General features: G+C 36.7%; 1 protein-coding gene across 15 annotated transcripts in view; it reads left to right on the top strand.

The window, feature by feature from the left end:
• The window catches only part of LOC146001468 (zinc finger and BTB domain-containing protein 8A-like), a 212,921-nt gene that overhangs the window by 152,687 nt on the left and 47,706 nt on the right, over window positions 1-12,528 (top strand). For 2 of the 15 annotated variants that reach the window (XM_083138795.1, XM_083138796.1), the window contains exon 6: window positions 2,230-2,619. The exons of 11 other annotated variants lie outside the window; for them this stretch is intronic. In XM_083138795.1, coding sequence (XP_082994921.1) covers window positions 2,230-2,597 — 368 coding nt within the window. In that variant the 3' untranslated portion in view covers window positions 2,598-2,619. Of the gene's footprint in view, window positions 1-2,229; window positions 2,620-11,674; window positions 12,518-12,528 lie in introns of those variants that run through there. 2 more of the 15 variants (XM_083138812.1, XM_083138797.1) reach the window with 2 other exon arrangements.

Genomic DNA, 12,528 nt, shown 5'->3' with positions numbered 1-12,528 from the left:
AACCACTTGTGCTTCCACCGGGTATCGAACCCGGGACCCCTTGATTACAAGGCGACGACACTACCACTGTGCCTAAGGCTTAATAGTGTTACCATTAGTGTTTATATGTATATTAATATATGAGATTAAATATAATCTGTCTTCATGTTCTGCATGTTAAATGTAAAATAGTGCAGTTTTCTTCTGTGTATTTTAATTCAGCCATTATTTGTATAATACGTATGTGATGTCCTATGGTATTGTATTTACTACATGTTGCTTGATATGTACTTTTTACCACAAAACTTTCTTTAAGTTTTGTAGTTAACATTCTCAGAATACTAACATTTTTCTTGTTGCATATAGAAACATATGAAGGGTTAAGGTTTTGTACTTCACTACTTACAATGCACAATACTCTCCAAGCTTTACTTTCTTTTTCGAGATATACTCTGTGTGCTAAATATTTGGTGCTTTGGTGTAGTAAAAAGTTGGCTTCCAGTACTTGAAAATTGTTTATATTTTCTTTATTCTGGTTATGGCTGTACCATTATATTAGTACTACAGTAAACCCTCGTTAACACGAATCCCAAGGGACAGAAAAATTAAAGAGTTTGTGTTAAAAAAAATTGTGCTAACCGGGGACTCAAATTTTATTGTTGCAATACAGTTCTTTCTACACATTAACCATTTACAATACGTATTACGTATTTAAGTATTGTAGATAATGTAGATTTGGCAATTCTATACTGCTCAGCAATTGTCGTTTTTTTCAATGCAGCACGGTCTACTTCCTCTAGGATTCTCAGTTTGTTTGCAGATCTATACCTGTCTGCTTTCTCTTGGCCATGAGTCCCATCTTACTGCTTGCAACTTGATGTTACTCGTACTGGCTACGTTTTAAATAATAGAAAAACACATCTGAACACACAACTGAATTTGTTGGTTAAATACATATAAGCTCATTGTTGATGCAATGATCGCGGTTGTCGAGCAATTGCACCCATGTTTTAATCTTGATGTTACTTATACTGGCTGTGTTTTAAAGAATAGAAAAACTCATTGTTGATCTGAATCTGTTGTTACAATACTGTATAAGTTGATTGTTGACAAGATGATAGAGATTGTTGAGCGATTTCTTACATACCTAGCAGAGGAACAACAGAAAAAAATTATGAAGAACTTTGAAAGTTCATGTTAAATAAGGTCTAATGACGCAACGGACTAAAAAACAGCTCGTAACCGAAATTCGCATTAACCGATAAAACTTTCTATAAAATATAATACATCCCTGCCGGGACCAACAGTTTGTTCATGTTAAGCGAGTGTTCGTCTTAAGCGAGTTTGTGTTAACGAGGGTTTACTGTACATGATCCATGTTGATACTTTTCCAGGTTTCCAGAAGCTGGAACTAAATATCATGAGAATTATGCAAAATTCAAATTTTCATTAGTTATCAAGTAAAGGGTGTTGCACAAAAATGGGCTTTAAAAATGCAACAAAACTAATACTACGCTTATATATATATATATATATATATATATATATATATATATATATATATATATATATATATATATATATATACACACACACAAACGCATCAACTACATCCTTACACATTGCCATTTGCGACATACGCACAGTCAAGTTCGTGTTTTGAAAATTATGTGAAACATGTGACCACCAATTCGTCGTTCATTCTTGGAGAATGTGTGATGAAAATTATCCATGGCATGTTCCAACATCTGAAACCTGTCACTTTCTGCTTCAGTGCACTTCTCATAAAGTTTTTCACCCACATCCTGATTTCATTGGCCGATGGCCATACATTAAAACGTTTAAAATAACGCCAATTTTCTTGCCTCTCAGCAGCAACAGTGTTACCATTTTTTAAAAAAATGCTCTTACAGCTACAGCTCCAGCGATCCATGTCTGTAAATGGCGTACATTGGTGATGCAAGTGACAAAAAGTGTTTCCCGCATCATTACAGAAACTCTCTCAACAAGAACAAAATATCCCATTTTTTGTGCCACATCCTGTATTATTATCAGCAAGAATCATAAGACTATCAAAATGAAACAAGGCAGTATCCACTCGGCCCTAATCATAGTAATTATATGCAAATTTTGTATTAGTTCAAAAATGGTCGAAGATATTAATATTTAACTAGATATTACTTTCTGCTGATTCATATGCCATACGTTATTCAAGTAGTTGACCGTTTTGTTGCTTTTTTTCTCCTCTAGCAGGAGAATGGACAGGAGCTGATTGGCTGGGACATACTAGCAATGGAACATGGTCAGCACCAACGGATGCCTTATCAAATGCTCCAGAATATGGTTGCAAATTGTGTGGAAAGACTTTCCGAAACTATAGCTCATTAGTAAAGCACAATAATGTCCATGCTGGCAAAACACAGTGCTCAATATGCAAAGTGGTACTCAGCCGAACTTCTCACTTGAAGCGTCATATGTTGTCTGTTCATGGGCCTGGAAAATGTACCACATTTCTTCAAGAGTACTCTTCTGTCTCCAATGATGAAAGCACCGATTCGGTCTTGGATAGTATTGATACAAAGGATAATACTTTGACCAACTTAAACCATCCATATTAGCTGATCTCCGGGAGAGTGTGAATGTTTTGGTGTACGTTAAACACTGATCCCCGGGGGAGTGTGAATGTTTTGGTGTACGTTAAACACTGATGAGTTGTAATTTAGTTGTCATATTTTACATTAAGATTACATAATTATCAAGGGTTCACATGAAATTTTCATGCTTAACCCCAAAACAGACCTGTATGAATTTATATTTATGAGTTCAGTGTAGTTTTTTTTTAATTTGCTGTTAATCTTGTCACTTTTTTGTTATTGATTTTCATGTGTGTGCAGTTTTTCTGTATCAATATTTCTAAGTTAAAATGTATTTTATGAAATTCATATGAATGCAAATTAGTTTTGATTTTGTGTCTGCTCAAATATGTAATTTTCAGTTTTGTAAGAAAAATGTTATAGTTGAATCAGATTTTTGTTAATCCAGTATCTCCAGTAAATACTATTTTATTTTTGTTTTATACTGAAAAAATATGGATTTTCAAATTTATTTGTTTTGGTATTAATGGATTAGAATGAACTATAAAATCAGATCAACGCAGTTACCTTTTTGTTAGTTGTGTGTGAATACAATTAGGTTTATTATTAATTGAGCCTGGATTTGTAGGCACTAAAATAAATAAGGCATATAATTCACTTTCAGTATTGTGAATAATGAGAGGCTTCAAATTAAAATTCTCTCATACAAAATGTAAACAGATGTAATTTTTAATTACATACTGAGGATTGTATAATAATTATATAATTTTTGATTTAACTGAAAAAGTATCACATATTTATACATTATTTATTCATTTTCAAAACAGAAATTTTTAAAAAATTATCTGTTCTAACTTCAAATAATAGAAAACTTCTATAGTGTATAACAATAATTGATCTGTGTTCATGATGACAGGGCATACACAGGTTGGGATTCAACCTAGGATTGATTGATTGATTTGTTGTTTTAAGCCCACTTTATGCACAGAAAGGCTAATCGGGACTGGACCTACAGTTTAAAGTGGGATTCGAACCACTTGTGCCTCTACTGGGTATCGAACCCGGGACCCCTTGATTAGAAGGCAACGACGCTACCACTGCACCATCGGGGAGGCCCTCAACCTAGGAATCTTTGGTATTGAGATGTGGGTCGACCATTTACTAGGGTACTTGAACTTTGATGGGTACCCATCACCTTGAATGGATGGGCTTCCTCTCGAGATGCAGAAGGATGAACATTTTTTTAGTTACTACCTACTATGCACATTGAAGATGATGTCATGGACGCGATCACTCTTTGTTCTCATGTTTATTTAATATTTATTGTTAAGTTCTATAAGGGGAAGCACCTTCCTGTGCTCCCTGAATATGCCTGTGGAGAAACGTAAACAAAAGAGGCAGAAAAACACACTTTTCAGAGTTGAAATGCTATTTTGTTCCTCTTTTGAAACACTGTTACATGAACTAATAATGAAAATCGGCAATCATAGGCACTGTAGAATGATTGTATTACCCTGAAACCTACTTGTGTACCGAAACTCTGAGTATCTGATCACAGGAACAAAATAGGCATTTCGGGTAATATTCAGGATATATATATTAAGTCCACTCTTGGTACAAGAGGATAATTGAGATTGTACAAACAGTTCCATCTAGAAATCCAAAGCATTAAAATGCATTTTTAAGTTTATGAACTCTTTAATGAAGGTGGTTGTGTGAGTGTTTGTGCGTGAAAGTTTGTTTGGATGCTGATTTGTTTCTTCTAACTTATCATTAGAAAATTTGTTACAAACTTTTTTTTGCACATAGTGCTTCTTTCCTTATGTCTACTATTGTATTAGGCATTTTTCACAACACTTTAGATATACTGTGCATGTAACAGACACCCATATTAAACTTGTCATACTTGTATATTCTTTCATCTTGCTGCAGCTACTACTAAGAGCAAACCTTAAAGATTTTGAATCACGAAAAATTAAAGACTTTGAACGTTGACATATGTGTGCATGTATGGGTATAGTTTCATCTTTGCATTTGAACTGATAAATATATTCTTCGGGGTAATAAAAAAAGAGAAGCTGTAGTGATATATTTTGAAACCACACAAAAGCACAGGTATTCTATCTAAAAAACTGTTGTTGCATGATTTGCACTAAATGGGTGTATTATTATTATTATTATTATTATTATTATTATTATTATTATTATTTTATGCCCTACAGTAAACTGTACTGGTTCTGTGTACAAGATAATTTGATTCTGTGTAATCTTGTATTTTCTTGCCATTGTTTATATTGACTTTCTTTCTTTGCCATACTTGGTTGCAAATATTCTTCTTGTTTTGTTCTGGGCTTCATTTGTAGACTTTTATGTTGTACTTTTGACACTGTGTACTGCATTTTGCAGACCAATGATTTTCTGCTATCTGGACTCACAACCAGTAGAATCCTCTGTGAGACTAGTGTGTGCTGTTCACGTGTATTTGTGATTGTCCTTTCACCAATTTCATCTTGCCACCTTTCATCCTCATCACAATTAGCCAAAAGTGGCAGAAAAGCGAAGTAAAATAAAAGAATTCAATTGATCAATGTCGACTGCTGTATGAATGGGGGTGAGTTCTAATCTTTGCTGCCATGGCAGTAGTGCAACTGTCAGATGACATCCTGCACCATTACACCATGTGAACATGTAATTTATCATCACATTGTACTAGGGTTGTTCAATAAGTTTTACCTCCAGGCCTATAACTTTTTTATTGAGTGAGGAAAGTTTATGATTTTTATATTTAAATAAACATTTGGAATGTCTGCTCTCAGAGGATGTTTTCTGTTTGAGCCACTGCCACTGACGTCGGAGCAGTAGCTTGAAAGATGTCGTACTATGTGGACATGTGGTTCAAGCAGCATGTTGTGATTGAATTTCCGACTGTGGAAGATGTTCCATGTATCAAAATCCACCGTCGGATGCGTGCCGTATATGGGGTAGGATGTGTTGGATGTTAGCATGGCCAGGAGATGAGTGCGAACTGCACACATGGACAGCCCAGCTACAGCCACTTTAAAGTCAAGCACCGCAGTGGACATCCCTCGAGAGATGGTGGCACATGTTGATGAACTAATTCATGGTAATTGCCGCATTAAGCAGAGGGAGATCGTAGACATTCTGGCTTGAAATAGTGAATCGTATCATCAATGACGAACTTGGGTTCATAAAAGAGTGTTCAAGGTGGGTCTCTCGTCAGCTGACAAATGTTAGGCAACCTTATTTTCTCTGATGGCATGCAGAAACTATGTACACGCTGGTGGAAACTACATCGAAAGTGATGTTACCCTTTAAAAGAGGATATTCCAAACTCATTTGAATGTAAAATCATAAACTTCCCTCACTCAAACCCCAGGAGGCAAAACTTATTGAACAACCTACGTACATTTATTCTGCATTTTGTCTGTGTGCTCCTGCTGGTAGAATTCCCAAGATTAGCACCAAACTCCTGGGACACTGGTTGCATATTCATCATACATCATGCACACTCCCATCACACACACATAACTTGTGAGATCAGATATCTGTGCAGTTTGGAAATCTACTGCTACACATTTTTTCTCCTTTAATCATCCTGATTAATGTGTCCAAGGGCTGGGCCTATGCTATGTAGCCACTTTGAGACTTCCTCTTGTTTGAATAGATTCACGTAACATATGAAAATATTTTCACTTGTATCTCTTTTTCTCGAAGTTGGAAAATTGACATAGTAAGGAAGCATATGAGTGATTTTAGGTAAATATATCATAAACATTTTGCATGTACTGTAAATAAGAAAGGTTTTTCCTTATCCTGTGCACTTTTACACATGGTTGTCCAGTAGGAGCTACCAGATGTTTTCAGGTTATGATTACTATGTGGCAACACTGTTTCAGAATACCATTCATTGGCTGTCAGTTATAGGCTGTGATAAGTATGGAGCGAAAAACAGTTGAACAGTGTCTGCATATGGTTAAAAACATAATATGAGTTCATGTTCTGTGAGAATCACATTTCACCAAATACTTGATTATTTCGGTCTGTATAAGAACCCTAAAGAGAAAGCGAAAGATTGCATGATTTGACACTGCTTGATTATTTTGTTTGTGGCTACGTGAAAGGTAATGCCAACAAACTAACAACCACTGATGGACTCAAAGAAGAAATTTGATGTGTGATTGGAGAAATTGAACTACAATTATGTGAAAATGTCATGATGAATTGAGACCAAAGAGTGCCATCATGCCAACAGAACCATGTGCCCATAATTGCAGTAATTTTTACTGTAAATATGTTTTCCTCTCTAAAACATCTCTTAGCTATTATTGGAAAACGTACATTAAGATGCAAAGTTGACATTTCAAGTGATATTTCTTATTAATGTAATAATTAATAGAAATAATTATGGGGAAGACATATTCCTTGATGTGAATTATTAAAATCAATCCATTGTTATCCATAATGAGTTAGGTTTGAGGCAAGCCTGTTAGAATTGTACTTGGTATTTTTTTTCAATAAAGATATGTTTAAATACAAAGTATGTTTTAATTATTAACTTTATTGTCATAAGAAAACTATTGGTTCTAAAAATAATTTTATATCACGTTACGGCAACAGTATAAACATTAACAAGATATTTTGAGAATACCCTGCATTGCATTGAGTTTAAGTGTTGTCATAAATTTTCAAGTAGCATTAATCGAAACTTTTTGTTTTGTTTTTAGTAATCACTGTTAATTGAACATTCTCCATTATCAAGTGTTTTTAACTTTACTTATTCTAATTGTGTAGAGTACGTATATTTACAAGCACTAGCCAATTGATAATGTCCAATTAACATTGCATGCTAATGTAGAACCATTGTTACTAACATTCAGAGGATTTTTTTTTCTTTTTACTGTTCTTGTTCTCAGTAGAACATCTCATTTTGACATTGCAGCATATTTAGATTATTTTCATTGTCACTACAGAGTTATGATTAAATGGGTTTTTGTTTTGTGTTGTAACTGAAACTGAAGAGAAAGGAGGAAGGGAAGTATTGGAAGCAAAGGTAAGTTACCTTTTCATTGATTTTATTTCCAGCCTTCTTACCCAATTGATATTATCTTACATATCTTAAGTTATACCCTATCCCAGCTAACTGTGGAGCAGAGCTGCGCATAGCGGCAGAGGAGGAGAGTGGTGAAAGTGCAGCATTGCCAACCGTATGGTCATTACCGTACATGTACAGAAATTTCATGGCATGTACGGACGTACGGTCCAGACCTTAGTCCATATGCTAAATGTACGGCTTATCAAAATTTGCACTTGCTGTTGTATCCCTAATATTTCCCTAGGAAATTCTTAAACCAAGGGTACGGACCTGGAGACAAAAATACGGTCCGTTTGTCATGTGCGTACGGTATTATCGTTTTCAAAAGTTTGCAATGCAGACAAAGTGAAGCAGGGAAAGCCTGTAACTTCAGTCGTCCATTATGCAATCCCATTTCTCTCACTGCTGTTCATTGGTGGAGCTGTCTCGTGTCACTACTTGTGCAGAGACGTGTTGTCGTTCACCTGGTCTACAGTTAGCTGGTACAGGGTTTAAGATTTTTATTTTTGCTTCAGAGACATGAAATTCATAAAAAGGCATATGTCTTGTACTACTAGAGTAGGATTCTGCCTCTTCTTCTTTTCTAATTATTTAAGTAGCAATAAAATGTGTGTTTGCTGGTCTCAATCTATTTTGTAATCGAAGATTTATCCATAAAGCAGCTTCAATCAAGAAAGTCGGTTGCTTGGTTTCCAGTGGTATTTAAACCATTGTCGATCCTCAGGGTGGGTTATCTAATGTTGGAATTTTTCCAGCCTTGTCCCCTCATAAGGCTGCTCTGGGGCTCGCCCAGCCTCAAATCAATGAGTACCTGGGGCAACCCTGGCAGGAAGAAAGGGGGGAGGTAGCCAGAGCATGGTGCTGATCACATCACCTCGAAGATGTGTGAGGGCCCTACCCCACATCCCCTAAATGTGCCTTCATGGCACGGTGTTGTATGTTATTGTTATTGTCTGCTGTCCTTATCTTCTTCTTCTCTTCTTTTCCCTTATGCCGTTAAGCATCGGGTACCTTGTTCTGTCCATCTCATCCACTCTGTCCGGTCTCAACTCATTCTTCTAATTTCGTTCTCGTTTCCATTTGTGTTGATCTGTCCATTCCGAGGCTCCTGTTTTCTCTCTGAATCCGTTAATGTCCTTGCATGGGGGGGGGGGGTGGATTGGCCCAACGCAGGGTGGATTTATTTAGGGTTTACTCCCCTGGGGCAGTTGCACCACCCTTGTTTTTTGTCATGGTATCCTTCCCTTAGCCTTTGGGGATTCCTCCCCTCCCTGCAAGGCAGCAGGGGCAGTGCTTATTTAATGGTGGCACTTCCTCGCCATGTCACAGTGCTGTCAACGGGCTTTTCTGGGTTTTAATGAGGATGGTCCTGCCACAAACCAACCCCCGCAGACCCTGTTAGCACGGCCGCCTCGGCCCGGGACTGCTTATTTGGCATTGCCTTATTCGCATCTAACCACCATATCTGATGACCGTTCGCTATCCGCCACCTGCGACCCGCCCGGTTGCTGAGGCTCAACCCTCCCATAGGAGGCTGGGAGTCTGCTGTCCAATTTGGTGTTTCTAATAGATTGTCACCTAAACATATGAGTATCTGTGGCTTTCTCATCTCACATGTGTCCCTTGAATAGCAAAAAAAAAAAGGGCATCCAATAAAGAACAAAGAGACAAACAAATAATAATTATGCTTTGTGAATATTCATGACATTGTACTAAACATTTCCTAGAATGATCTTCATGTACAACATAGAATATCTATTTATGCGGCATGTGTTTTAAAATGAGTTAAGTATGGTGTTTTAAAAAAAATGCTCTGCAAAACTGTACTTACATTATTCTGCTGCATTTTCCTCATCTTTGATCCACATGTGACTGTCAGTTCCAACTGCCTTGATGGTGTAGCACTTTTAATGCTGGGGTCTCAGTCTTATTACTGTAGGTTCTTGGTTTGAGTTCTAGCCAGCGCATGAGTTTTTAAGGAAGGAAACCCCAAAGAACAGATCAACATCAGTGAAAATAATTTTAGAGAAAGCAAATGAGAAGTAATCATGTAAGAGCACCTGAGTACGTTAGCCACACACTGACACGTGAGTGGATAGTAGGAATGCCTCTTTGAGAATTAAAACTGTTCCCGGTCATTTGTCCCCAAGGGCCAATACCACTGTTGTAAATGTTTTCTTGTCAGGATACACAATCTTTTGTTGTGTGAGAAAATGAGGAGGAAAAATTAAGACTAACCTTTGATGACACCACTGATCTGATTCGACATGTTATCTCCTCTGTTCTTTTTGTTCCCGTGTAACTGTGGACTATACAGCGTACGCTCTTAGAAGGAACATGAGTTCAGTCAATATGCAGCCAGTGCTGTCGCACTGTTGCCAAACCAACTGCTAGCGGAAGGGAAACACAGAGAATTCGTTCTGTCCAATATTCAACTTTTTATGTATAATGCATGCACGTGATATTTGAGTACAATGAAATATATAGTGAAGTGTTCTACACAGGATTATATCATATCACTGCAGCATATAAGAGAAACTCGTACCTGAAAGAAGTTTGAAGGTAGGCCTATTTATTGTAGAGGAACTGCAAGGTCATCATCATCACTCACGTTTGCACTAAGTATCTGACCTAAGGAAGGCATGATTCTCTTTTTACTTGACTATAACTTTTGTTGTGTTTTTATATTATTGTCAGGATTCTTTTTGTTTTCATTTCTTTCACAGACCGAACTTTGAAGGTAAAAGGTAAAGTGCTCCCCTGTGCTTAGCACTATGCCATGAAGGCATATAGGGGGTGTGGGGGTAATGCCCCACACTTTCTTGATCCGGTCATGAGTGGGGGTGATGTGATCAGCATCACACCCCTGACCGCCTTTACCCCCCAGGGGTTTCCCCCAGGTACCCATGTCATTCGACGCTGGGTGGGTGCCGGAGCTGCTTCCAACGTTAGAAAAGTTCCCGGATTTGAACCGGTGGGGGATCGAACCCGGGACCTTGAGCATGGTAGTCAGACGCGTTACCGACTGAGCCACCGAACTTTGTGAAAGGTAAAATTTTATTTTGCACTTCTGTTGTAGTTTTAGTTTGTAGAAAAAAAAAACTACTCACTGCATTTTCATTCTCATACATAGACAAAAACCAGCAAGTTTTCTGCCAATGTTTTTATTTATTTTCATTTTCCAGTTCCCTTGAACTACGAAATATATTTACCATTGCTGATTCATCGGTTGATAAAATTCTGGTTTAAACCTTTGTATTTGTTGGAGCTTCTTCATTTCATTGCATCATCTTTTATTTGGATAGGCTCTTTCATGTCCACATATATTTTAATTTGTGACTTAATTTTGTGTTTTACTTCAAATATCTAACAATTTTTTAATAGCTTCTGTTTCTGTCTTAACTAAAGTGCAATACTGGAATCACTTACGTAGCTGGGATAGTAAAAGTGTACTGGTTTATTGACTTATTGGTAAAGTTTCTGTAGCCTGTACATAGCTCATAGAAGCTGTTTATTGATAATGTATGACTGTTTATTACAACAGAGTAATGGAAAGTTGTTTCTTAGTGCACGTTTATGTAAAATTTGATCTGACGTTTTTTCCAACTATGTGTTATAAAGGCAGGAGTCCTATTTTAGAATCCTGCACCAATTTGCATATTTATTAGTGTTTATTTGCTCACTTATCACAATTGACTTGGGGGAAGAGAAAAGTGACATAAATTTACTAAAATATAATACAATGACTTTCTGCATGCAGTGGATTAAAGCAGATGTCTTGGATGATTGAGAAAGTACACATCTGCAGTGTGGAAATGTTCATGGGTGAAGAAAGCTTATCACAAAAACCACTATCCTATTAAGATCACATAAATTTACATGTAGAAATTACTCAGAGCATTAAAATGTCTGTGAAGTTACATAACAAAACTAATTTGTTCTAGAGTCGCATTCCACATCTTGTCACGTTTCCTTTTTCTTCCTCCAGATTTCATAATTAAGGAAGAAAATGAATGGCCAGACCATACTAATGAAGGTGATCCACTCGACCCTAACTGGGAGAAAGATACTGTTCTGTATCCAAAACAACAGAAGGATGCTCCCAATATTTGTGATGTCTGTGGAAAGACTTTCAAACGAGCTGGGTCGTTAAAACAGCACATGGCGGTCCATAAAGGAGAGACTAAATGCAGAATATGCAAAGCAGTTCTTTGTCGACCATCGTACATGAGACACCATATGGTATTTGTTCATGGAACTAATCCTTGAACAAGCAGGAAACTGTATGTGTGTATTGAAATTTGACAATGTATGTAGTTTGTGTGTACTGTACATCTCTGAAGAGCAAGGAGATGGAAAAGTATTAATAATGTGTTGTGTGCTTCATTTTGAGAAGTGAAGGATCCAAGAAGAAGATGTTGGAATGTTAGTAATAACTAAATATTTTGAATTAGATATTCCTTTATAGAGGATCATCCTGCACAGTCATATAGTTTCATACCTAACTACAACAAATACAGCTGCTCTTTAAAGTACAATAGAAATATGAGATTCAAGTGATCTGTGTTATTGAGTTGACATAAATCTTCAGATAATGACAATGATAGAAACATCCATTTTTTAGCCTGTTTCATTATGGCATCTTAACATGCAAGACGTGTACATTCTTCATAAGATGTTGATGTTGGGTGTCGATTGATTCAATGTCAGCAATTATTATTGACCAGTCCCTACCAGCACTTAGGACTTAAAACAGCTACATCATGGACACTTGTAGCACTTGCCTACAGCACTTTTAAATAATGAAATATTAAGCATTTTTGAGTATTTATGTGTGTTAAT

This window comes from Lepisma saccharinum, chromosome 17, assembly GCF_977018435.1.
Source record: "Lepisma saccharinum chromosome 17, izLepSacc3.1, whole genome shotgun sequence".
Taxonomy (NCBI): domain Eukaryota; kingdom Metazoa; phylum Arthropoda; class Insecta; order Zygentoma; family Lepismatidae; genus Lepisma; species Lepisma saccharinum.
The sequence above is the reverse complement of the archived record's forward strand: the minus strand, read 5'-3'. Positions and strand labels throughout refer to the sequence as shown.